General features: G+C 36.0%; 2 protein-coding genes across 26 annotated transcripts in view; both read right to left on the bottom strand.

The window, feature by feature from the left end:
* Positions 1-26,201, bottom strand: part of SORBS2 (sorbin and SH3 domain containing 2) — a 318,050-nt gene that overhangs the window by 68,612 nt on the left and 223,237 nt on the right. For 13 of the 25 annotated variants that reach the window (XM_049704104.1, XM_049704109.1, XM_049704133.1 and 10 more), the window contains exons 3-7: positions 25,220-25,269; positions 20,374-20,466; positions 15,708-15,734; positions 15,341-15,465; positions 2,174-2,312 (exon numbers count right to left, since the gene is read on the bottom strand). In XM_049704104.1, coding sequence (XP_049560061.1) covers positions 2,174-2,312; positions 15,341-15,465; positions 15,708-15,734; positions 20,374-20,466; positions 25,220-25,229 — 394 coding nt within the window. In that variant the 5' untranslated portion in view covers positions 25,230-25,269. The remainder of the gene's footprint in view (positions 1-2,173; positions 2,313-15,340; positions 15,466-15,707; positions 15,735-20,373; positions 20,467-25,219; positions 25,270-26,201) is intronic. The other 12 variants (XM_049704110.1, XM_049704118.1, XM_049704122.1 and 9 more) reach the window with 5 other exon arrangements.
* On the bottom strand, positions 13,190-15,267 carry LOC125962805 (uncharacterized). The gene has a single exon (XM_049704136.1). The coding sequence runs from the start codon at positions 14,608-14,610 to the stop codon at positions 13,762-13,764; it is 849 nt and encodes a 282-aa protein (XP_049560093.1). The 5' UTR covers positions 14,611-15,267; the 3' UTR covers positions 13,190-13,761.

The following is a 26,201-nucleotide window of genomic DNA, read 5'->3' as shown; positions in this document are numbered from 1 at the left end:
AATATCCATTGTAATATTTGTAACTGCTGTTACTATGACTGTGTTTTAGTTTGCAACAGAAAAGCATTTTCAATCCATTTCTGATGAAGAATGAATAAGGCTAGGAATACAACTGCTTTACATGCCATTGTATGTAAACGTAGTATCTCTTCCAAGCAACTCTGAATTAAGACGCAAAGTGATATTTGACTCTGATTTTCCATTTAATTACAGAAAGGATTTGAGTGGGCAACCGTGATGCTAGTATTTCTATCAAACACTTTTTAAGCACTGAGTCTTTGCAAGCCCTAGCCTAAACAAACAGTGTTAACTCTCTTCATATGTGGGTCATAAGATTCTATGAACTTACAGCTTACAAGTTAGCGTTTTATTTTATTATGCTCTTATATGGTCTACTAACTCTCAGTTTTGCAGCTTTGTCCTCAACTTTATAAAGTTCCTCTAGGGCAGAACAGATTTGTATATATTCCTCAGGACCTATCTCAGCACCGGCCAACTGGAATTTTTTCAGTATTTATCTACAGAATTTCTTTCTCTGTAGTATAGTTTATATGTAAAATCCACCCATTGATATGTTCTAATATAAAAGCCTGTCCATACTTAAGTATTTATATATTTTGTTTGTTGGGGTGGGAGGGACAAAACTGTGTTCATTAAGGCAGGCAAAGGGGACAGAGTCCAACTTTGCTAATAATTATTTGGAAAAATATTATGGCTAGGATAATTTGTAGAGTTTTACTATAGATGTGTAATCATGCATAGCTCCATAAAGAATCTAGATATAATGGACTCCTGTTATAATACTACACCAGGGACTGATTATATAAGGGCAGTATTTTGGCACAAAGATGTTCTACTCTCTTATACTGTAAAGGGACATCATTATAATATTCACAGATGATCCCAGGAGCAGCCTTAGAGAAGGTGCGAGTATATTTAGACATTTCTTTGAGTCTCATGGCTACATGTAAGTCTTATAGTTAGAGAGGTTTTGTTGGCCATAGAAGTTGAATTCCACAATCCATAGGCTGGGTGTTCCTGGGTAAACTAATAGCCTCATCTTCTTTCCATACAGTGTCGGGGAAGAGAAGGCGCTGTCTGCTGTCAATGAGGACATGGGAGTTAAAGCCCTGTGTTCTAGTTTCTTTCTCTCTGCTGGTTGGTGGTGGCCAGAGGATCGGTCTCCTGCTTTTCTGAGAGGTATGTTGTGGTCACGTGGTCCTGCGCCGTCTTCACTGTTTCTTGCTGCCCTGCAATCCTTCTAGTTGCTCAACGTGGAACGTTTCTCCGCTTGAATTCAGATGATCGTTCGATTTGGTCTGTTTTTCAATGTTTGTTTGGTTGGGTTTTTTTGCATTTTTAAAAACTAAGAAATATTTATTACATTATTTTCTAAATTGTCCTAATATATTTTGCTGCATAAAAATATTTCTAACATTATATAGCACAGCTTCTTTTCCAGGAAGCTTTAAAGAGTTCATAAGCGCCATGAAATCGTATGTTTAAAAATTTATACGAATGTTCTAATGTTCATTTTTCTGAGGGGGAGGAGAGCTCTGTCTTTCATTTAGTTCTTAATTCCCAAAGGATTAAGAACTATCTTTCTATAAAATTCTGCATCGTTATTTAAAGGAACTCACATCCCTGACTGGTGGTCTTCTGGTCTCAGTTTGAATAGTAGTTTACTACTTTGGGAGGCAGCCTATCCCCTTGTTAAACTGTTTTAACTGTTAAATAGTTCTTCTTTATATATATTAAAAGAATTTTCTACAATGAAAGCTTTTCCACAAAAGAAAGGGCTCTCTCGAACATGGGTGGTATTTGCCACCCATGGAAATTCACTACATGAATGTTCTCCTGGTATATATGCACACTCCTCTCCCCAACTGGCCATCTTTTTCTTTCTGCCCCATCACCCCAAATATCTAATAGCCTTCTCCAGACTCAGATACAGATGGCAGTCATCGTCTTGGAATAGCCGGGTCCCCATTTTCTCCAGTGTTAAATCCTCTGCCTTTAATTCCTCCCCTAGGAGAGGCTCATTAAATAGTGGAGTATTGAATGTTTCTACTTCCTTTTCCAAAAATTACTTGGATGCTTTATATTTTTCTTGTTTGGTTTGTACCTGTTATATTGAAATTGTCATGAAAATCATGACTATCCGATGACTTACCAAGTGACCGGCCATGCTGCATGATAATGCTTGAATTGAGTGAGCCTGGTAGCGAGTAGGCAGAAGGGGAAAATGGCCTTTGATAGTAACTCAGCGGACTCACAGTGCCTCCAGAGTTTCCATTCAGCGTTATCTGGCTCTGAGAAAAGTGCAAAGACATCCTGTTAAAGCACACGGACCCCTGTAAACATCACTCCTTTAGATGACAATAATTGCTTCCATTCACATGACAGTAATCAGCTGTCCAGTATTTATTTACTAACTGATGTCGAAAAGGGCATGGAACTTTTTTTTTCAGTGTCTTCACTATCTTCTTTACTCTGAAAATCACTCTCTTTATATGTCAGAGGGCACAGGAGGTGATTAGGAGAATGGAAGCAGCTGACCAGTGGGCACATTGCTCTGCCAACAGTGATGTCCAAAGATATCAGAGGAGCCAGTATAAAGTAAACGTGGAGGGTGAATCTGCTCTAATGTCGTGACTTAAATCACACTGCTCTGGGTGTAGGATTTTAAAAGAACATTCTTTGACAAGAGGAAAGTGATCGGTTCTCAGACTTAATCAGGGAATCCTGTAGCGAATCAAGGTTTCCAGGGCAAGGTGACTAACATAAGGAGGACAATTGTTTGGATTTATATATGTCATGAAGCAATCTATTCTGGAAGAATCAAATACCTGGTGAAGCATCAGAAAGTGGTGTTAACCCGCCGGCTTCTTCCTACTCATGTTTCATTTAGCACGTTATAGGCCTCTTTTTGGTTCCTTAATAATTTATTGTTTTGATTGCTTTATATTTGAGTATTTTCATATCCCCAGTGGTATTTCAAGATTCTTGTTGAAGATGGTTATATATATGCTTTTTAAACATATATTTCTGTATAACATGCAACCTGGTGCTAATAGGATAGTAGATATTCAATAGATACATATTCTCATTGAATTGAATCAGCTCAGTTAGAGAGGTGGAGCTCACTATTAAGCATGCCTGTCTGTCCACAACATAGCACTGAGCATTGTGGAGATTGTATAATGCATGCAAATAAGATAAAACATTAGTAAGAGCATTTAGTTCAAACACCTTACAGCTGAATACACACAAAACACACATATGAGCATAGATAAAGAACCATAATTTGTGACCTTTATCTGCTTATTTTAAAACAAATTAAACTTCTCTCGTATAGGCCTGAAACATAGGTAGTCAATTAATTGCACATTTCCATGATTTTTCACTTTAAAGCAGATGTTTTCAAATAATGTAGAATTAATCTAGTTTCATTACTTTATAGCCATACCACACCTGTCCTAAAGTCAGTAAGCATATCATTACAATGATTGTGCTTAATGATGAACTACTGCTCTGAGCTGTTACAGAAATCATTGTTAGTAACCCCATCTTGAGGGTCATCTACCCTAGAGCACTGGCCATTCAGAGAAGTGTCACGCACTGATCTACCCAAATGCTTCAGAGTGCTTATATATCTTCGATGAATTATTCGAGACTATTTTTGCCTCCTTGCCCAAATCCAGTTTGGTTGATCTTTGTAAATATAATTTAAATATTATTGTTATAATTAATGTTAAAGGCAGGAGAATTCTCCTTAGTAAAAACTATCATGTTACTATGTAACTAAACTTAGGAAAGTTGCCCTGCCTCCTATTTTGATGGTTTCAATAACATTGGTTATGGGTTAAACAAAATAAAAGCTGCAGATAGATTTAGCCTTTCATCATGTTAAATCAATTAGGATTTTACTAATGAAATAATACTATTAGAATTTTAGAAAATACTTTATTATTATAGTGAAATAATTATTAGGAAAACCATCTCATGGAGAAGGTACGTGCAATTTAAACTGTTACTTGAAACTAAGTTCAGTTACAGTTGGCTCCACAAAGCTATATGTATGCCTCTCAGGCTCCTGAAGAGTCTTAGAAACAGTAAATTAAATAGACTAGTACATAAATTAATACACTATCACTGCTTTGTATTTTTGAGTAAAGGCATTCCTTAGAGTTTTAAAAGTAAAGAACTATTGAAAGCATAGTAGAACATGGAGAGGCTCATGCCTGTTGCGCTCCAGGTACTAGTGGCAGGGGAGGTATTAGCTGTGGAAAAGGAGGTTCCTTCTGTAGCTAGTCTCTGAATGCAACATTTCAGGGGAAAGTTTTATACCCAGCTGTTGAATTAATACTGAAGCCTATCTAAAGTATTATTAAGTATTTAGTAAAGATACTAAAAAGTATCTTTTGTCTTCTGTAATTGCAACGTCTTGAAAAACATATAGTTTATAATATTTCTCCAGGCATGAAATTCACAGATTTATGACCTTGATGCAACATAAAAATTATGTAGCACAGCTAAAATTTTCTCTATGACAGTGCATATTTAGAACTTCATTATGAAATCAATTTTAGAAAAAAATTCCCTTTATTTTGCCTAAAGTTATGTGCCTTTCAAATTGAAGCTATTATCTATACTTTATATGCAATAGAAAATCTGCGCCATAAAATTTTGAAACACTTTAGGCATTTATAAATCATTTATTAGGGACTGCTTGCCAAGTTGATATATTTAGATGAAATAAATATGTATGGGAAATATTTATATATTGTTCTAAATGGAAGACAAATTGTTGATATATAAAACAATAAATATTCATAAATTTCTATACTGGAGTGTCTTGGGAAAATAATTCCAACAAAATCATAGGGCTAAGTTTCTGCAATGTAGATTAAGGTTATTTGCATCTTTCACTCCTGTTGGATAGATGGGTTCAAAAGATGTAGCTGTTAATGAAAAGGGAGCAAGAAGAATTAACATCATACAGTGAGTAATCATGTATGTGACAAATAAGGAGATGTGAACTGTTCACACAGGGCACATTCATATGAATCTCTGAAGTAAACTGTTATCTACCAGGATTTAATACTGGATTAAAATTTTAGACTTTCTCTACTAGTCATCATCATATGTATACCTATCTAAATTTCTGAGAAAACTTCTTATTAAGGCAAATCACTGTACAACTCATTAGCTAGAGCAACACAGTGTAAACATAAGTGACTCTAAAATGAATGAAGAGAATATAATTGACCTTTTAGCCCAAAATAGGTTTATGAGGATGAATGTAATGTATTTCCGTAACAGACTGTACGGGATCGGTTTAGATGGAATCAACATGTATGCAAATAAAAATGCTCGGCTGCAAAATCAGATGGCAGACAAGAAATTGGTCCTTTCGGTCTTTGGAGATCTGTTTAAAAAATGATGGAGCATAGGAAAGAAGAATAATTACATGCATGATAGCAGGGATGGTTAAAGTGATGCCATCTGTCATGGCAGACTGCTGACCCAAGGCTGGGCAAGGTGTTTCAGAACAGTCACTTTGTCAGAGTCAGCTATCTGCAGCTCATGTGTGGTGTCTGAGGAGTACTCCCTGGAGGAGCAGGAGGGGTGCTCGCCCTGGGAGGTCTGTAGTGAGAGAGCCTGTGGCGTTGCTGTGGATAAGGCAGGCAGGAGCAAGAAGAAGGGGTTTGTAAAAACAATGCAAAAACGTCGGGGGTCTTTGCAGGTGTGAAGGCCCCAAATCAGCAGGTGGTAGCAGGGTAAGTGATGCTGGGCTGGAGCCACCATCTGGTGAAAAAGTGGTTGGGTTAAAAGTTACCACAGAAGGAGGGCGTGAAGAAGAGGCTTCTGGTGGGGTTTGTCCGTGTGTTTGTGAAGCATTTACCTCCAGCACATTGGCGGTTAAGTTCTGGTTTCCGAGCTGAGTTTGAGGAAAAAATAATGAGAAGAGATATAAATGATCCAATTAATAAAAACACCTCTTTTTGCAATGTGGCAGAGAAGGCAAAGCATCGGTTTTATTTGCAAGCACTCTAAGGAAATATATTCAGAAGAATTAGGTGCCAACCACACAGTAGAGGAAAAGCATGAAAACATGCGGAAAAGGAATCCAGTAAATGTTTTTTGGAAATAAGACCAGTTCTCACACAGCTTTAGTTTGGGGTGAGGGCTTAAGAGTGTTGGCGTAATGGAATTTTTTTTTTCTCCAAAGTTTTGGCTTTTGCACTTGTGACAACAAATTAATATCAAGTCATTCATTGGTTGGCAGAATTAGTTTTCCCTTCACCAGATTTCTCCCTACTGCCTCCTTGTTGGACAATGTCCCCCAAATATAAATCAGTTTGCCTCATGTTTTTCTGACTTTCAGATCTAGAGACTGATCAAATTAAAAACAACTAAATGGAGAGGGAATTTTGTTTCCTTTCCACTCATTGAATCTCTATTTTAACTTCACTATAAAATACTAAAGGAATTGAACTTTAAAATATCCTAGCAGTGCAAATAGTGGTACCTTTGTGTGAAAATGAAAAAAAAAACAAAAAAACAGCCACTGATGATGTTAGAGGATACCCTAGCTGGTTAGAACTACTGTCGGCTTAAAATCTTAGGTAAAGGAGAAAGAAACTGAAGGAGAGAGAAAAGGTTTAATACCTCCAAGGCTAAACATGGCGGAGGGGTGGTCTGTAAAAGGAAGAGAGCGGATGCCCCATTAAAGGTGTCATAGCTATCCATTTTCACCTTCATGATAGCTGACCACACAGGGCAAATATGATGATAAGTGAATTCATTCAACATGAGTGAATAAAACTCTGAAGCAAATTTTGTTTCTTACTCCTCATCCCCACCTCCAAAATAAAGGTTTTTTGAGTGTTCAGTATGGGGCCAGTTGTAGCATAGATAGCCAAAGTATTATAGGATATTAATACAAGGATGGGGAATGTATTAAAGAAAACTGTATAAACTTAAAAATCTTGCCTAGTAAAGATTTAAGTGATTCTTGGCCAGCCATCATCTTCCTAACAGTTGATGTCATGCAGGCTGTTGATCTCATAAAAAGTTATAATTAATTTTTGTCCTCAGAATTTTAATTGGAGAGTTTTAAAAAATCCATTATATAAAAAGGTCTCTTGGCCACAGATACCTTAAAAATCTGAGAGCTATTGATCCTTCTCTTAGGAAAAATGCACAAATTCATGTATGCATAAAATTTGCATCAACTTTAGGGGTTCATGGATACTTGAAAGCACATCTTTAATCTAACAGGTTAAGAAACTCCAACCCTGGATAAAAAGACAGATTTTTCTATTCTATTCTTATCTAGTGAGGTTTTGTTGTTGTTGTTTAAAGACACACATTTTAAATGTGATACTTTTATACTCATATGTGGGCATTGCAAACTCAGGTGCTGACCCTGGGCCAGGAATGTATCCAGAACGTGCAAATCAGGCTAGGGGTTAGATAAGAGGGAATGACGGTCCAATCTCTACGTCTGCATCTTTATTGCTGTCCCGATACAGGGAGGGGGAAGGGTAAGCTGGGACGACGTGAGAGAGTGGCATGGACATATATACACTACCAAATGTAAAACGGTTAGCTAGTGGGAAGCGGCCGCATAGCACAGGGAGATCAACTCGGTGCTTTGTGACCACCTAGGGGGGTGGGATAGGGAGGGTGGGAGGGAGACCCAAGAGGGAGGGGATATGGGGATATATGTATATGTATAGCTAATTCACTTTGTTATACAGCAGAAACTAACACACCATTGTAAAGCAATTATACTCCAATAAAGATGTTAGAAAATAAAAAAGAGGGAATGATGGAAACTGGTAGAAGGCAAAGGGCATGTTGCCCCAAGCCAGGCAAATTAAAAATTAACTCAGTGGCAACCAAACAAAGAATATCTATAGTTATAAACCCTTAGGCCGTATGTTTTTTGGCTCAGTAAATGTAGAATCTGGAGGTGGAAGGGGAATAGTTGGATATGGGCTTGGAGTGGAGCTTGGGGTACAGAGAAAGGGAGCAGAGTCTGGCAGGGCCAGGCTGAGGGTGAGGTGAGCAAGGCACTTATCTTGGGTGCAGAATTTAACGGAGTGACAAAAACTCAGTCAGAGATAAACACTATTTTAATGCAATCTTATGAAAAAAAAATCAAAGTCAATACAAAAAAAATCCAAACTGAACAAAATATCAAAAATTTAAATAATGAACAGTGCCATGCCAGGTCATATTGAAGACTGAGGAAAAAGGAAAAATTTGTATCCTGGATTTTTAATGGAAGCAATAATATTATAATAAAATAATAATATTTTCAAAATTTGTTTTTTCCCAATCTCATTTTCAGTTGAGACAATAGCCATGCCTGACAAATGTCCCTTGGCCAACGATGATCTTAAACAATTTTTAACTAATTTAAGATGAAGTTAAAATTGTAATAAATTCTGTTTTGGTCAAAATAAAATATTGAAACTTAAAATAATGTTCAGTTTTGATACACTTACTTCTCAACTTTTCAGTATCTTTTAAACTGCTGAAATGTCCTAGAAAAAAATGACATACATACATAAAAACATACGTATATGGGGGAAATATTTTTCTTTCTGTCTCAGACTCTAATTGACTTGACATGGCACTGTAGTCTGGGATCTTAACACTTCCCTCCTGAATGTCTTTAGTGGTTGAACTTCTAGGCCTCATTTCTCAAGAAACGTATGAAATATGTCTTAAATATCAAGTGAAAGGATGTGACAGGTTTTGTTCTCTACTTTTCAATAGAGCTGATAGTAATTTACTTGAAAAGAATATCTAGGAGAGAGTTATACAAAAATCAATCTTTATATTAAGAAATTATTTGTATCTTATTAGGTGTCATAATGGTATTTTCATTATTTTTTTCTCTTCATCCATTAGATAGAGGTACTAAAATTTCTACAAACCTAAGGATACCATACCTTATATTGGATTTAAACTACTACCAGGCTAATTGAGGTTGACAGTTGAAAACAAGTGACAAAATAATGAAAATTGCTGAAGCCTTGTGATGGGCTACTTAAAATGGGTTTTATTTTATAATTATCCATATCACTGTTAAGATTTACAATTTCCATGGTAACTTTAAAAGAAACAATTTAAGACTTTCTCTGAAAAAACAAGTTCGCTTTTACATACCACCCCATCTCCTTCTGTGATAATCACCCCCCTCTCTCACAGCCCTCCTGAGGGAAAGAGGAGGAAGCCCCTGGCTGCCATGTTTGTACCAGGCAAGCCCATTTTATTGTTTAGGAGGGGGAATAACTGAACTAAACTGGGCCAACGAGGCACTGCCTCTTTCCAGGGAATTTGAATTAAATGATACTGAATGCCCCAGTCAGGTAATCGTGTACCCCACAGTCCCAGATGCAAGTTCACACATAATCAGAGCCAGAGAATGTCATGGAAATCCACAGGCAACTTGGAGAGCTGAGAGGGCAGAAGCTAAGACAATGTGGCCGACTTGCAGGGAGGCGAGACAGGAACTGGGTGGCCTCTAAGATGGACAAAGAGAGTAGCTAACTGGTCATTCCCCAGGCCCCCTAAGACCTGGCTTTACTGCCTGCATTTCATGATACAAAACTGCCCGGTAGCCTCAGAATAAAAACCCTTTTTCCCAGAGGTCTTAGCCTATAGTCCCTACCCACAACCTGGGTGACAAGTGATCTAAGATGGTCACACAGATTTGGGCACATTGATGGAGTGTGTTGTCTGGATCAGGGGAGTGAATATTTCCACTGTGCTACTCAGATCAGAATATGATTTTGACTCCAAGAAGGTGTCACATCTTAAGAACATTGCCAGAACATGGGGTTCAAGTGTCAGATTATATCAGAAACTAAAGGCACTTGAACCTCCTGGTTGAGCTGTGGGTCTAGAGTCAGACAGACGTGACAAGTTGTCTACCTTCCCTTGGCCTCAGTTTCCTCATGTGTAAAAATGCAGACATTAATAAAACCCAACTCCTAAAGCCTGTGAAAATTAAATGAGAAAATGTATGTAAAGTGCTAGTTCAGCATTTTGTGTGTTGTAATAGCTCTCAATAAATGAGAGCCATTTTTAAAAAATTAAAATGCTTGGAAGGCATAGGAATTCTTTGCCCAAAGCAAAGAGCAGGGTAGAGAGAAGAGTAATGTGAAAAGGGAGACAACTTCATCTCTTTTGCTTCCTGTTGATGAAGTACAGAAGTTAAGGAAGGCAGAGTGCCTCAATAAGAGAAATACTTTCTAATCCTTAGATCTGAGAATTGCCCAAGCCTTGACTAGCTGTTCCTACACTAACTGAGCTCTCCATACCTACGTGTATTCAAGAAGAGGCAGGCTGCTCTTCTATTTGGAGGTGTTATAGAGGGGCTCCTAGGTGATTTCTAAATTCATACTGGAATCCCAAATATTCTCTACTGTTCAATCATTTAAACACACACACACACACACACACACACACACACACACACACACACACACACACACACACACACGTACGTCAGGTGGAGGATTTGCCATAGACCTGATCAATTGATCTCATAACAAACCCATAAAAAAGAAGTCATGAGATATTGGCTGGCCATCCTAATAGAACACATGAGTGATTAGAGCTGGTGTTGATGGGACTGCTCCAGAAGGCATACTCTGTATTCTACACCTTTTCTATCATCCCACACTGCTGACATTTATTCATGATTCAGCCTTCCTTAAAACTTCTACATCTTGATCCCATGGAGCAAAAGAGATGAGTTTTCTCCTTTGTCTACATGACACTGAGACAAAGTCCCCTCTGAGTCCCCAGCATATGTGCAGGAGGAGTGTGAAAGTGAGGCTTTGGCAAATGCTTGATGACATTATTTCGTAGTAGAAGGGCCAAGTTTATCCTCCTGAAGCAAAGGGCACAACACTAACAAATGCCAGAGAAAATGTCTGGGGTGTAGATTTTGCTGTCTTTCGAAGCTTCTGGTTTAGGCATTCACTTATCTGACACTGAGAACAATGTGACATTTTTAGCAACAGGATGTCTGTTCACACAGTGACAGAGGGTAACATACCTCATTTTGTGTTCTCTCTATATATAAATTTGTAGGAGGTAAATTAAAACATGCAGCTTATAAAACAGTATGTTGTATTATCAGATACAGAGAGAATTAAAATTCCTAATGGTAGGCTGCAGTTTTCTTCTTACACTAATGGTCAGACTTTAATGAAAACAGCAAAAGTATGTAAATGAAACTTCCAGAACACTAATGTTTCCTTTTCACCTCTCAGTGTAGAGCATTTTTGTTTCTTGGGACTGCTAATTTCTTGGGAGGATAATTCTTTATAATAGAGCATATATTTGGCTAATTCATGATGTGTAGCTGACAGCTCTTGGCATTTACTGAGACTTCTTGCAAGAATGTGGAATGTAAGTATTTAAAACGAAAAGGTCACCACCGTGAAAGGCCATTAGGTGGAAAATCAGACAAAAGTAAAGTGTATCACAATAGGCAAGATGTGCAAACATGTCTAGACACCGATCAGTGGATGAATGGATAAAGAAAATGTGGTATATACAGACAGTGGAAGATTATTCAGCTTTAGAGAAAGAAGGAAGTCCTGTCATATGAGACAACACGGGTGAACTTTGAGGGCATTATCCTAAGTGAAACAAGCCAGTCACAGAAGAAGAAATACTGCATGATTCCACATATATGAGGGCTCTCAAATAGTCAGGCTCAATATGGCTTCTAGGAGCATCTGGCCTCTGGCCTCTGTTACCTCTGACTTAACTTCCTCTTACCTACACCTCACATAATTCCTCTCCTTCCCTATGACTCCCTTGCTGGTCCATGAGCAGTCCCAGAGTGCTTCAGCCTTAAAGCCTTTACACTAGATATTCCCTCTGCCTGGAATGTTCTTCCCCCTTCAAAGCTGTTCTATCGACTGCATGAAGACTCTTTGACTCTCCTATTTAACATGGACTCTGCTCCCCACATCCCTGCTCAGTGCTGCTTAGTTTATTTACATAATCTCCTTCTAATGTATGTAGTAATCTACTTATCTAAGTTTTTATTAATATTTGTCCCCTCGACCCTCAACAAGACTTTAATTATCAATGGTTTCAAATGCAGCTCTGTGACTAGAACAGACGACACATGCCCAATAAATATTTGTTGAACGAATAAAAGTGACAGCATCTCAAATCTTAACTTGTGGCATGGTGATTCCCTGAGGATTGTATTATGAAACCAACTGTCTCCAGTCAGCCTGGACGGTGACAAAGCCATAGGGAAGAAAGTTATCAACTTAAGTTTCCAAACATAATAAAATGATTTAGAAGAACCAAACTATGTCAGATGAGTGAACTGAGCTGTGAACGTGGTAGCATTTGCTCTGATTGCTCCTATACCTGCTTCCAGGGACACGTCCTGGGACACAAGTAAGTCTGTTGTCTGACACTAGCCCAGCCGTGTCTGTGGTGTCTCAGCTTGACTTTGCTCCCTACCTCATGGGATTGTGGAAGTTATTAATAAATGTGAATAAGTTGGAACAGCATCTGCATATAGTAAACTCTTAGTATTTGTTAGGTGCTATTGTTATTATTTCATAAGGGCTTTTAGAAAATACTACCTTTATTCAAAGAATTTACTCTAATGAATGAATTTTGCATATCATGATTAGCTGATGAAGGAAATGTTTTAGTAGAGGTATAGAAATACCCACTTGTCTTTTTAATCATCTAAGCTTAAGGTTTCTGCTTTATGGGTGTGGCAGGGAGGAGAGGATTTTGGTGTCAATCAGATGCCTGTTGAAGATTTTCTATAAAGCTTAAAAATATATCTCTTCAAGGATATGTCTTGAATGATCTTTAATAGCACAGCTACAGGAAGTAGTATTATACAAATTATCTACTCAGGTATGAGTGTTTTCTAGACTCCCACTACTGCTGCAGTTGCTAGTGTATCTTTATAAATGGCTACCATTTACGCAGGGCTAGCTCTGTCCTAAGTAATTTACCTCTACTATCTCCCTACTCTTATCACAACCTAAGAATTAAGGATTAATTAATATTCTCATTTCTTTGTTCAGACTCATAGAGTAGTTAGGATGGTTGCCTCATCACATAGCCAGTGATAGAGCTTGGATTGAAATCTACAGTTTATCGTTAAAGCTTATTCTCTTAACATTACATCATTTTGTGGAAAAGCCAAGAAGACAAACACATTTCTCTTCTAACTAGATTAATAAATATCAGCAGAATGACACTATGGGAGAATTTTACGTATAAGTGAATAAAGATTTACTTCTTAATAGTCTGAGTACTAAAGATTGATTAATATACTTTCTGAAATTGTAAACTTAAAAAGGTAGAAATTGATCAAGTTTCAATGAAAATGATTATTGAACTACAAGAAAATAAACTCTGGTGGAATTAAGATGAATGTTTCTTGCCAAAGTGAATTATAATGGACAATTATTTTAAGAGTTTTTACACATGTAAATAAAGTACAACCAAGGTACTCAAAGGTCTGGCATGAAAAATATTTCTTTAAAACTTAAAAGTACTTTGCAGTCTTAAGTGATAACCAATCATCAGTGACTTCTTATAAATACCTGAAAGGAAGAAACTGTTAAAACATTTTATTTCTGGATAAAAGATTTGTAGATATATATTTCTTTTTATGTAGATTTTTTTTTAATTAAAAATACCTAGAAACTTATCGATGAATTTAGTATGGTTTTAAATAGGAAGATGGTTTCTTTCTCCTTTCCTGATTGCAAACTGACAAAGCATCGGATTACATAAGAAGCCCAAACCAAAGGAGTTAGGGTCTCTACAGAATGCTCTAAGAAGAGATTGGAAAGTGTAAGGTACCACTTGGCAGTCTGAGGACTGAGAGGCCGCAGCAACTGCAGGTTTTTGTCTCTCTGGCTGAAGAGGTATCTTTGCAGTCTCTGGAGAAAGCTCAGATGGCTGTTTGTGGCTTTCAGGATCGTGTCCTGAAAGGGGAGCTATCTGAATGGAAAGAGACGCTGTGTGTATCTCAGGCACTGGGTTAGGGGGTGGTGAGCAAGGCCTTTTACGAAATGATGGTACTTCAACAGATTTGGAAAACTGTGGAGGATTAAAGGGGATGCTACTTCCTGGATCCTGGTTATGGATTAGTTTCAATGTAGAGATTCTCCGAGTCTGAGAATCTTGCGTGTAGTCCTCTTGTAGAAATGGGGTACTCATGTCAGCTTTTGGTGGGGAACCTGTGCTGGAAGGTGGTGGTAGTGGATTAGTGATTTTTTGTGTATATGAAACAGTTGTGTTAGATTCTTCAGAATATACAATTGTCTGGCTGGACTCATCATTAGAATACATAGTTCCCTGAAGAGGTGTTTTGTTAGTAAAGAACTCTGTACAGGAGGGAATTTGTGTGTTAGTTACTAATTGGTCTAAAATGTCACCCTTTGTGTGACTGGTTATCAAGGAGCTACAAAAGCTCTCTTTTCTGGGTGGTGGAAGGGGTGCCTGGATTATCAAAACATCCGGAGAAAGAAATAATGTTGAAGGAAAAACAGAGAGAAAGTCAAAGTTAATCATTAAACCAGTGTTAACTCTACCCTTAAAGTAAAGCAACGTGATACCTTCTTATTATGCTATACATTTTGATGGCCAGATTGAATGATCATTTTTCCTTTGTTTAGAATGTGTTTTAATTTATTATCAATAGTTGCCCTCTGGAGGAAAATAGTTTTATAGAGAATAGAGAATACATTATAAAGTTTGTCTCCATCTACATTCTGGGAAATTAGGTTAAAAGTGAACATATGTTCTCTTGGCATATTTTTAGACCTTGAGGTATATATATATATATATATATATATATAGTATTTACTCACATTGTTTTGGTAACACTTTTCACGCCTGTAACACAATTTTACTAATCTCTCCAACACAGAGTTTCTTTAGTTAATATAATGAGCAGTTATATAACTCATATTTATTGAGTAAATAATATATTGCTGACCTCATAACTTTGAAATCCAAATCATCAGCTGACAGTTTTTTAAGAATTAGAAAATATCCTAAAAATTATGTCAGAAACTGACCTGCTTTTATCAGCTGAATTAGAAAAAATATTCAGAAACCTGTTTTGAACTTAAGACTTGTCTTCCATGTTGTAAATACAAGTCAATACGAATACAAAAGCAAAACCATATCAAAAATGAAACATATCAAAATATGCATGTTACTAGAAAAGAGGCTCTAGAGCAGTGGCCTAATAGCCATGCTTTAAAAGAACACAGTAGACGACAGTGTGCAAGATTACCTGAACTGGTGATTTTTTTTCTTGTAGATTTGGTCGAACGCTTCTAAAACCTTTTGCTGCAAGAGAGGAATATGTAGCATCTCCATTCAGTGTCTCTTGATTTCGATCATTGTAACATCTCCAAGCTTTTATTAAGGGAAAGCAAATCGGATACAAAAATATCTACATTCACTTTTAACATTTTTTAAATAGAATTTATTTTTTATTTCCAAAATGGAAGTTTTCTTCTTTCTTTCTTAAAAGTTTAATATACATAAATGTATATGCAGTTTAAGTTTACGGTAGGATTAACAATGTGGCTATAAATATGTTTTTAAAAAAACTCACAACAAATGTAGTGGTTATTCAGAACAGTTTTTTTTTGTACCTGAGTCCGGTGACTGAGAATCACGCCCTAAAAGAAAAAGAAACGTTGAAATGAATACTCCGGTAAAAGAAACGAACAGTCACGTAAAGATCATCTGGCCAAGAGCTACATGTATTTTTTGGCAAACGTTATCTCAGTTCTAAAACTCTGGGTACGTCAAATAAACTAATGGAAGTTTGTGCATTTATTTTTACTCCAATTAGAATGTAATTCATTAAATATCTATAATATATAATTAACACATATATCAAACACTGATTTTTCCCTCAGTAATATTGCAGCCATTCAATTTTATCTTATTATTGCTTAAGCTGGATGAATTTCTAAATATCAAATTAAAGGGTCAAATGGTTTGTAAACAATGAATGCTTCTCCCAGCAGTGAATCAAACCACCAGATCCTTAGCTTTCAATGCCATTGATTTTTTTGTAGTTTGCGGGGTTTTTTACCTTAAGAAAGTGTAAATACCCTACCATATTATGTGATATTTTCAAATTATTCTCTAGACTTTGAATTTTCTTTTTATTGCCATTTGAGTCATTTTATATTCAATTCTGAAAGAGCTGTTACAAGACATTCCATTGTCTTGCAGGAAGCATTTCAGTACTAATAAATTGCTTTTGATAATGCAGTTGGGAAGTGGCTCAATGACATGTTTACTCTCAGTTTTATTGGAATTATACATTCAAGTATCTCCTATAACTTATGAACAATTTTAGGTAATCAATTTATGTTGCTTGGCTCTATTATAACACATGGCCAACTTCACCTAGAATCATAAAGTCTTAATTTTGGAAAGGATCTTAGGGGTCATTCAGCTTAACCTTCTGTCCAGGTCCTAGATTCCTTCTGCATGTTCCCTGAAACCATTATTAATTGCTGTTATTTCAATGCCTAATAGAACATGAAAGTTGCGTGTAAAAAGGACTCTCTGTTTTCTGTCTAATGCTTAAGGAATAGTTATTTTGAAATCTAAATACATAAATTTGGAATGATAAACATTAGTTGAGAAATACAAGACTTTGATTTTTAGATAAAATATTTATAATAGATTCTTTCCAAATCAAAAGAAGAAAAATAAGTGTGAATTGGTACAGAGTGCATTAGAATGACTCCAGCTTAGGTGAGTTAGAGGAGACTAATAAATCTTCATTCTTTATGATAGTTGCTAATTTAGTATGGACTTATCTCCAGTGAACTCAAAATCAGAGTAATAAAATGGGTACCATGAAGTAAAAATAACTTTGAAAAGTTATACATGAAATATTTATTAGACTTTACTTCTAGGATTTGATGGAAGCAGAAATGATTGAAATTCTCAAGCACTTAAATGATGATGAGGATGCTCTATAAAGAAAGCAAACACAGTGTAGCAATACAGAGTGATCAGAGGTCTGCTTTGGGGCACCCAAGGAGAGCGATTTAATAACCACCTGGGGGCCACATACCGTTTGTGGACAAGGAACAAGTTTTGGGATTCGGGGATGTGGCAATGAAAAGAGAAACAGCATTAATAATAATTATTATTACTTATAGTGTAATTATTTGCTTGAGAATAGGGAGTTAATTTTACTCTTGGTTTGATAAAACTGAGCTTATAAACAAGGGTACGTGCTGGGGATAGATGTGATAGAAGCCAAATGCTTGGAGGTGTGAGAGGTGTAGACTTGGTGAGGAAGAGGAGGGTATATTGAGCAGACTTGAAGGACACTTGAAATAAACTTCCTGTAATTGACAGTTTGTAGAGGGCCAGTTTTGTTTCTTCTTACTGGCCACCATATTGGAGGTTATGGAACCTTCAGTGGGATAAACATTAGGTGCCAGAATCAGAGGATAGTCACTCTAGGCTCAACTAGGGTCTATCCCTTTCCCCTCTTACCAGGCCCAAGTATCTCCAAATGAAACTGTACCTATGCTACAGGAAATATGAGATATTAATAATGGTGAGCTCTATGGAAAAGCCCTGCTTTACACTGTAGACACAAGTGTGTAGAATTATGAGAAAGGAGAAAGGATAAAAATGGCCATGGATCAAAACTTCAGGACAAAACCGTATTTTAATGAAGCTTACATTAATGATTAAAATCCTAGATCCATGTCAAGTAAAGAGAATAAAGTTTTTTTTTAAGGGTTGATAAATGACTTGGCAAATGCATGGAGAAAATGGTTTTGATCAATATCATGAACATTATTCATGACCATTCACTTGTGAAAAACACAGAACTAGAATTCTAGGGATCAGAGCCCTTAATTTCTAGTATTCTTTAGTGGGAAGTCATTGCTTCTTTGAAAATTTAAGAATGAGGAAATGGGACAGATTTATTGTTCCCTGGCTGCTCCGCATGTGAAAATCAAGAGTCTTTGAGAACTAAGGACTATAACTGCTCTTCACTCTTACAATGAGCACTCCCTGCGTCCTGGCAGAAGGTAGGGAACACCTGTCAGAGAAGTTGTCAAGGCCTTCCTGGCTTGGTGTCGGGCATTGGACTTGACGTCCTTAGAGGTCCTTTCCAACTTTATGATTCCAATACATGAATTGTCCATTGGGACTCTACTTCTTGTAAAAGCAAAAGAGAAAGACAGGCTGATTTAGTGGACAAATAGTTGATGACTAGCAGCTCATGTTGACTCTCTCATCTGGGAGGAGAGATTGGGAAGGTTAGACTCTTTTGTGGAGGTAGTCTAACAGCCTCTACTTAAAGGCTGTTCTATTTTAACAATATTTAAAGCAGTAAATATTTATTAATCTTCCTTTGATTCACAATACGACTGTCAAATAAGTTCTTATTATGAAGGCTACCGTATAATGTGAGTGGGCATACAAAGAGGCTGATTTCTTTCTTCAAAATGTAATTAAAACTTCTTTGAAAAGGGGTTCATACCTTACATGTCTAATTAATACAGAAGAGATCTATTTTTAATGTAACAATTAAATCCAAAATTGAGGGGACCTCATTCTCTAGAACTCTTACTCCTATTTGATATAATGGGAGTGATACGAAATTTAAAATGGTCCAGAGCGACTACTAACTTTTATTACTGAAGATTATTTTATATTCCCAAAGTATTTAACATTTTCTAATATTTTGACTCTGAAGCATTAAATATATTAAGTTGAGTGATATGAAATTACTAATCTTCTAGCTTTGACTCTCCAAAATGGCAGTCTCTAGCTCAACCTAATAGTACTCTTTCTGTGGTTACTTTTATAAATAACAACAGTATGGCATTTTTGAAGTATTGCCATGTTCCCTAACATGTGCCTTAATGGTCCACATCTGAGTAGCTTGGGCTAGAATTTTACTTGGCTGAAATGTCAGTGATATTCATGGTATACACATTCCAACTACCTGATGTCCCTGGACTTCATTTTATTTACTTTCTTATTTCTCTTCATTCTCATTTCCCTCAGGTGTCCAAGGTAAACACATTTGTAGTTTTTCTAACATTTTTCATGCTCACATACACATGAACAAACATGTACAAATACATATATAAAGAGAATTTTTTTCAAACCAAAATGAGATCATACTATGTACATTGCAATGCAATTTACATTGTTTTAAAAAATGAAATATATTATGGAACCACCTGGCTTCATATTTAAACTTAGACATTGAAATCTATTTATGGATTGGAGGTGGTGGGCAGGAGTGGGATTCTCCACATGGAAGTTTGTTTTTTTCCCTCAACGAAGCTGGGTAGTTTAGGATCAAGTGGCTTTAAAGCTAAGGACATCCTGACTATTTAATTAACGACTAAATGTATGTGTGTAAAAGACACTAATATGCACCGTGAGAATTAGAATTATTTAAACACTCTTCATCCCTTTCCCACTTCTGCTCCAAAAGCCATGAATATTATTAAAAAAAAAAAACCAAGGAACCCTCAACTAACTAACCAACAATCAAACCAACCAACCAACTAACCAGTCACCAAAACATATGGGTGTATTTCAGGGTCTAGAGAGGCCAGGGTGGAAGTCATGAGAGATTATTTATTATAAAGAGACTCACTTTAGTGAATGCTGAAATATCACACCCCCAGTTACTTTCTAGAGTATATTTATACTTGTGGGTGCCTGTTAGTCTTAATTGGACCAAGATGTTTAAAAATATATATTAGAAGGTTCTCTGCTTATTGGATTAAAGGAAGGTTTAAAGTCTCTTTCAAAACTAATATTCTATCATTATATTTGCAACCTTTGGTATAGAAGCAAATTAATAAAGATTCAGTTTCCTGCAAATCCCACTTCCTGACCCTCTGTGTCCCCAGCCCCCAACAATTTTTAGGTAAAAAACAACAAAAGCACCTGTGAGTTATCTTAATTAAATATTATGTTCCTTTAGTTCATGCGATGCAAAAACTTCAATAGTTATTAACACTTGCATTTACTTAACACATTTTTGGCAAGTGACTGTCGTTTTTAATTAGATTTTTAAAATGTTTTCTACAAGATACCAGTTTCCTTTGGCTTCTTTATTTTTAGAGCAAAACAGTCATAAGGGATAGGAGCTATTCTTGAGACAAGAAAAATAAGAACTTGTGGGCCATTAGAAAGGTATTTACAGCCACTTTCATCATCCAAACAGGATAATTCTGGAAAGAAAGAAAGGTCAGAGAAAGGCATTCAAGTATGACATTCTGTGAGTTAGTGGTATTATACCTGCAGCCAATAGGTTTGGAGAACTTTGAACTCTCTTCACAGATGTTAATGTAACAGACATGGCAGCACGTTTGCGAGCACACCCACCGCTATCTGGAAGCAAAAAAATGATATAGCAGAGGCCACAGCAAAGGATAAAGCACATGCAGTATCATGCATTTTCAGTGAAATGTGGCAGACATCCATGAGAAAGATGGTCAGAACTAGTAACCATGGAATACATCTGCAGAATTTACACCCACCCCAAACTAAAACAAAACAAAACAGAAGAAAAAGCCAGGGGTCTGTCTTAGAAATAGATGCCAATGATTTAATAAAAAATCAGATTTTATACTTAACATTTTATGGGTTTTCTTTAAATAACACACAGCTATAGAATTCAACTTTGTTTACACCATTTAAATTCAACTATTAAATTTACAAGCAGTGTAACTAGCTTTTAGAGTTATGAATAACCTGTATTTCAGGATTAAGAGCTATGGTATAACATACTTTTGTATCCATCATATAGGTTTTACTGTATTCTAGCTATTATGATTCCTGCAAACAGCTTGAAGAACCTCTTGAAGTAAAAGTTGTTAGCTGTTATAGGTATAATATATTTGATACATAAGATTCATAAAGAAAAACAAATGGTGTTATGGCAATACTGTGTCTTCCCATGGTTATTATTAGTTATGGGAATAATTTGCCTAATTGAAATAAAAAACAATGTTGATATATACAGTACTGAAATGACCATGTTTTTAAAAATTAGTTTTTGTACTTTTGAAACATATGTATATGATCTATATATTTTCACTTATGCAAATCACAACATGAAGCAAAATAAGTGAAAATTCATCAGCTATTTTAATATGATTTGAGAAGTTTAGCATAACAAGACTTCTAAAATTGGAAGGTTAATGTTCTATTTACGAACAGATTCCAATTCCATTCCCACATTCCTTTTTATTTGGAATGTGCAATAAATAGTTTTGCTCATTCCCCTGCAACCAAAAGAACTTAAATTTAATTCTCTTTGAAAGTTGTAACAAGAAGATGAATTCTTTAACCACCAATATTAAACATAATTAATATATACTGCTGCATGCTAGTCTTATATATTATTTTTCTTTATTTCTTAAGGAGTGTATCCACTTTGTTTATTGGATGTGAGAGAATTTAAGAGTGCTTGAAAGTATGATTTGGACTAATTGTTGGTAAAATCACAAGTAGTAAGGTCAGCAGACCTTAAAATTGATAGAATGATTCTCATGTCAAAATATAATTTCTTAAATATTGATATATGCTTAAAATAACAATTTCATAAGCAGATAATAATTAAAACAGAAAAATGACTTGAAACAACATACGAAAGTAAATCAAAGACCAAATACAGAAAGACATAAATGGTAGAAACATACAACAAAATGTATCTTCAGGAGAGGCACCGATAGGATTTTAGCAATCTCTGCAAACTGAAAATAGCTACGAGGGATGAGTGTTTCTGATAAAATGCAGGTAATATAATTGAATATGCAGTATATAGCAGCTATCAATGTCTAAAAGGGTCAAGTAGTCCAGGGTGTTGAAAGTGTAAATGGAAAGCTCTCTAAGAGATTTAATTTTCTAGTTCTTTTAATTTTGAACATCTGAAAACAAGCAGAGATGCAAAGGGAAAATTTCAGAATGAGGAGACCCAAGGTCACTGGTTAAACCTTTGGTTTCCAAAACTCTGTGTTGAGCACCCACCTCAGTGGATTCACAAGGGTTTGGGGACACAGTTCACATTTTTGAGGAAAACACAGCGATATCTATCAGACTGCATACACCACTGTCCTGAGGTACTTCCCAGTTTCAACATGAGAGGTCGTGTTATCTTCCTGTAAATGATGTCACATCTTTGTAAAGCTGGGTTTTTGGTGATTGCTGTGATGGAAAGCAAGTGCCCTGTGAAAGTAACCTGGACCAGTAACTGGGAGTGGTGACGTACAATCTAATTCCAAGTCTGAGAAGTTTTGTAGCATCCAATACGCACAGACATCCCAATAACAAGTAACTGTGGTTATAAAGAATGAGATAAAATGATTACTTTTCAGTTGAAGTATATTATTTTTTCAGATTGCTTCCGAGTTGATAGAACATGAGTACTTACTAAGTTGTTTGCACCTAACTACTTAATAAATACAACTGTTAGGTACTTCTTTTGGCTTGAGAGTGTGGTGGAAAATTACTGAGCTATCTTGGCACCGTAAACCAAGAAAGTGTGGGAACCTCTGGGTTAAATAATTTTTGTATTCTAGGTAACTCTAAGAACTAGATAAAATGACTGGAGAATTTGTCTTTATTAACAGGTTAATAAAGAGCTTAATTTGAAAAGTTGAGGCATTTGTGAAATTGCTGGAACAGAGAAATCTATTATATTCTGTTTCTACTTATTGTGTCGATACTTTCTGCTAGTTATTGAAGATACCTTTAAGATCACAAAATGAGGGTGCTGTCTTACATACTTAGGTCATCCCAAAGAATCCTAATGCTACCGTTACCTTCACACTCATTAATGACCTGCACACTCTTCCAGGCAGCGGCAAGACTCTCAGTAGCTGTTTCTACTGCTGGAAAACACTCACAGGAGTAAACCACATACAGTGAATCATTTGATGTCTTATTCTCTTTCCTCCATAGCTAAGATTTTCTTTAGAAAATAGTGGATCGAAAATTCCAAGAGTACAAATATACAAAACATGCTGTTTTGTGTATTTTTATACATTATTTAGATACTTTAGTATGAAAAATGTATCACAGTTCCCTTGGCTCGTTTATTATGTATTTGACTAAAAACAAAGAGCTGCTTTAAAAGAATCTTTTTTTTAAACATTAGTGACTGAACATTGAAATAGTAATATATCCCTTTAATGATTGATAGGTATTTAAATAATGAAGACCCATTTTATTTATTGGATACTTAGGAACTAATTTCTACTTCATTTTGAGATACAGTGACAATGCTTTTTTCAACTTCCTACAGTATTATTTATATATATTTTCAAAATTGATATGTTTTTATAGCAACATTATAGTATTTTAACATTTTAAACAAAGGGTTCCAGTCACTTCTAATTAATTATGTATGCATGTTTGAATATCATCTTTTATATGCATACATAGATGTATAAATTCAGTCATATAATCAAAATATCTATGCAAATTAGCATTCCATATAAAGCCCAGCTTATTCCTTTTAATGAGAGGATGTTTAGAGGGTTATATTCATGCTGCTGTAACAGTAACTTGGCTCAAGTACCCTAGAGAACTAAACAAATTTACAAATTTCTATTTGCCTACTTTGTTATTATGGACTGAATTCTATGAATGGGAAGGTTAATTACTAAATGCATTGTAATGAATATGGCATATTTAGTATAATCACATATTATACCTCTGTCATAATAGGGTTATAATAAATAGGAAAATCAGACTCCACAAAATGAAGGATATTGGGAAGTTATGTTCAACTTAGGTCTGCAGGAAAATGCTGTAGAACAATAAGTAAATATAACTTTCTCCTGTGCACGTCCTGCTGGAGTGATTTTGCAGTTTCACAGTATGACTTACCATAGCTCAGCTGTGGGCTCTCTATTCTATTTGCTTTCTTCAATCACTTTTCCCTAATAATATTTTCCTTTCATTTCCCATGTATAATTCTGTCATCTCCAGTTGTCCAAATGACTTTTCTTGGTTCATTTCCAGGGTTATAATTTCTCTTGATTTCTAAGCCTTCCTTGTATATTTCAACTGTTTCCAATATCCTCATCTTGCCTGGTGCTCTACACACCTACGGGCTGACCGCATCTTCAGGGGCCAGCCGACCTCGAATTATCTGAGGTTGGTACGGCAGGTTTCTGCTAAGGGGCAGCCGCAGAATCATGTTCAATAGTGCATGTCTCTACACTTGATCTAGGGATTAGATATTGGTTTTCACCAGTGGTTGTTAATCCTCCCTTGAGGCATTTTGATAAAAAGAGACAGCAAAAAGGCAACCAGCTTGACATGAGAAAAATGTCTTCCACTATCCTTTCTCCTTTGCTGTGGAGTGACGGCACTAAAAGAACTTTCCAGTGATCACTTGTGGATAGGAAGAGCTATTTTTAAAATACAAGTTACAAAATTTCAGTGAGACAGTTGTTTTCCAGAATTATTCAACCCTGAATATAAAAATTTCAGGGGTAGAGGAAGGTGAAAATATAAGCTAAAATGCTTATATTATGGGAAAAAAATCATATGTATCAAGCAAGTATCACAAACATTTTTACAGTTAATCTGTATACAGCACAAGAGTTCAGAGCATCCCTGTTATTAAGCTATTTGGAGATACTGTTCCCATATCAAAAAATATAATGCTTAAGACTTTAGGTGTATTGTGTCTGTGGATTAATTAAGCTGATTTCCTGTGAAGCTTTGGCACTCTATCTACGGTCGCTGTCAACATAAAATGTTTACAGAACGGGGGATTTTAAATATTTTCTACTAGAGCAACTTGCCTATGAATTTAACCTATTTTAAGTGAGAGATTTCAAATGTATGCATTGAATGGCATGCTACCTCTTGCTAGGGTTTACAGGAGTTAATGTCATGATGTGATTACAGAGAAAGGGAGTAAGAATATACAGCAAAACGGAAAAGTCTACTTTTGATAGCTATAAGATTAAAACACAAAAACAAAGAAATCAAGTAATGAATTTAGACTATCTAAGAAACTCAGTATCACATTTAGGATCAGCAGAGGGCTAAACTAATGATTTAGGGCCAAGATGATATTTAGAGAGCAAGGCTGAAGAGTTTAGAACTAACAGAGACAGCATACCTGTGTTCATTTTGACCTTGGAGGGTTTGTTATTAAAGTCTTCAGTTTTCCTGTAGAAAAAAAATGATGTATTAATTTGTTCACTAGCATGGGGAACAAAATATCATGAAAGAGTGTTTTTGTTTTTGTTCTGTTTTGGTGTACCTGTGAGTTAATATCACATGATCATTAGTCTTATTTAAATTAGAGTTTAATAAGGTGGCCAGGGCTTCCCTGGTGGCGCAGTGGTTGAGAGTCTGCCTGCTGATGCAGGGGACGCGGGTTCGTGCCCCGGTCCGGGAAGATCCCACCTGCCGCGGAGCGGCTGGGCCTGTGAGCCATGGCCGCTGAGCCTGCATGTCCGGAGCCTGTGCTCCACAGCGGGAGGGGCCGCAGCGGTGAGAGGCCCACATACCGCAAAAATAAATAAATTAATTAATTTTTAAAAATTAAAAAAAAATAAGGTGGCCAGAATTTATAATTCTATTCAAGTTAAACTTCATTTATTATTGGTCTTATTATCCTAAGCATAAACTTATGGTTTTGTTTAATGGTGACCATTAATGGATGAAAATGGGGTTTTCATTGTTAAAAATTAAATTGCTTTCATAAATATTTATAATAACAGTTTTTGTTCTCTAAGCCAGAAAGGATCACTGGTTGTTAAGCGTCCTCTTCCAGAATTTTAATAAGCACTCTGGTACTTTGAAATCATTACCTTACATTATTCAATTTATTATATTCAATTTGTTATAGAGTTAATTTACTACCAGGGAGTGTTTAATGTATATAATATGTATGTTGAGCAAATAGTCAAAGAAGATAAGATTCATATATTTTTACAAAGATGCAAGAAATAAATGATTACTACAAAACCCACTTCTGTTTCAGTATCAGATATGGTGGTTTTTCCCATTGAAGTGTTTGCTGTATAACAACTGAGATTAATTCATTAGAAATGGTTGGGAAAATGGTGCTTGTTGTAGAAAAACATTTTTTAATA

Source organism: Orcinus orca, chromosome 21 (assembly GCF_937001465.1).
Source record: "Orcinus orca chromosome 21, mOrcOrc1.1, whole genome shotgun sequence".
NCBI classification, from domain to species: domain Eukaryota; kingdom Metazoa; phylum Chordata; class Mammalia; order Artiodactyla; family Delphinidae; genus Orcinus; species Orcinus orca.
Note: the sequence above shows the minus strand (reverse complement) of the source record. Positions and strands in the feature narration are given on the sequence as shown.

Bases quoted from the DNA above. Each gene is read 5' to 3' on its own strand.
- LOC125962805 (XM_049704136.1), bottom strand. From the start codon at position 14,610: ATGATTAACTTTGACTTTCTCTCTGTTTTTCCTTCAACATTATTTCTT.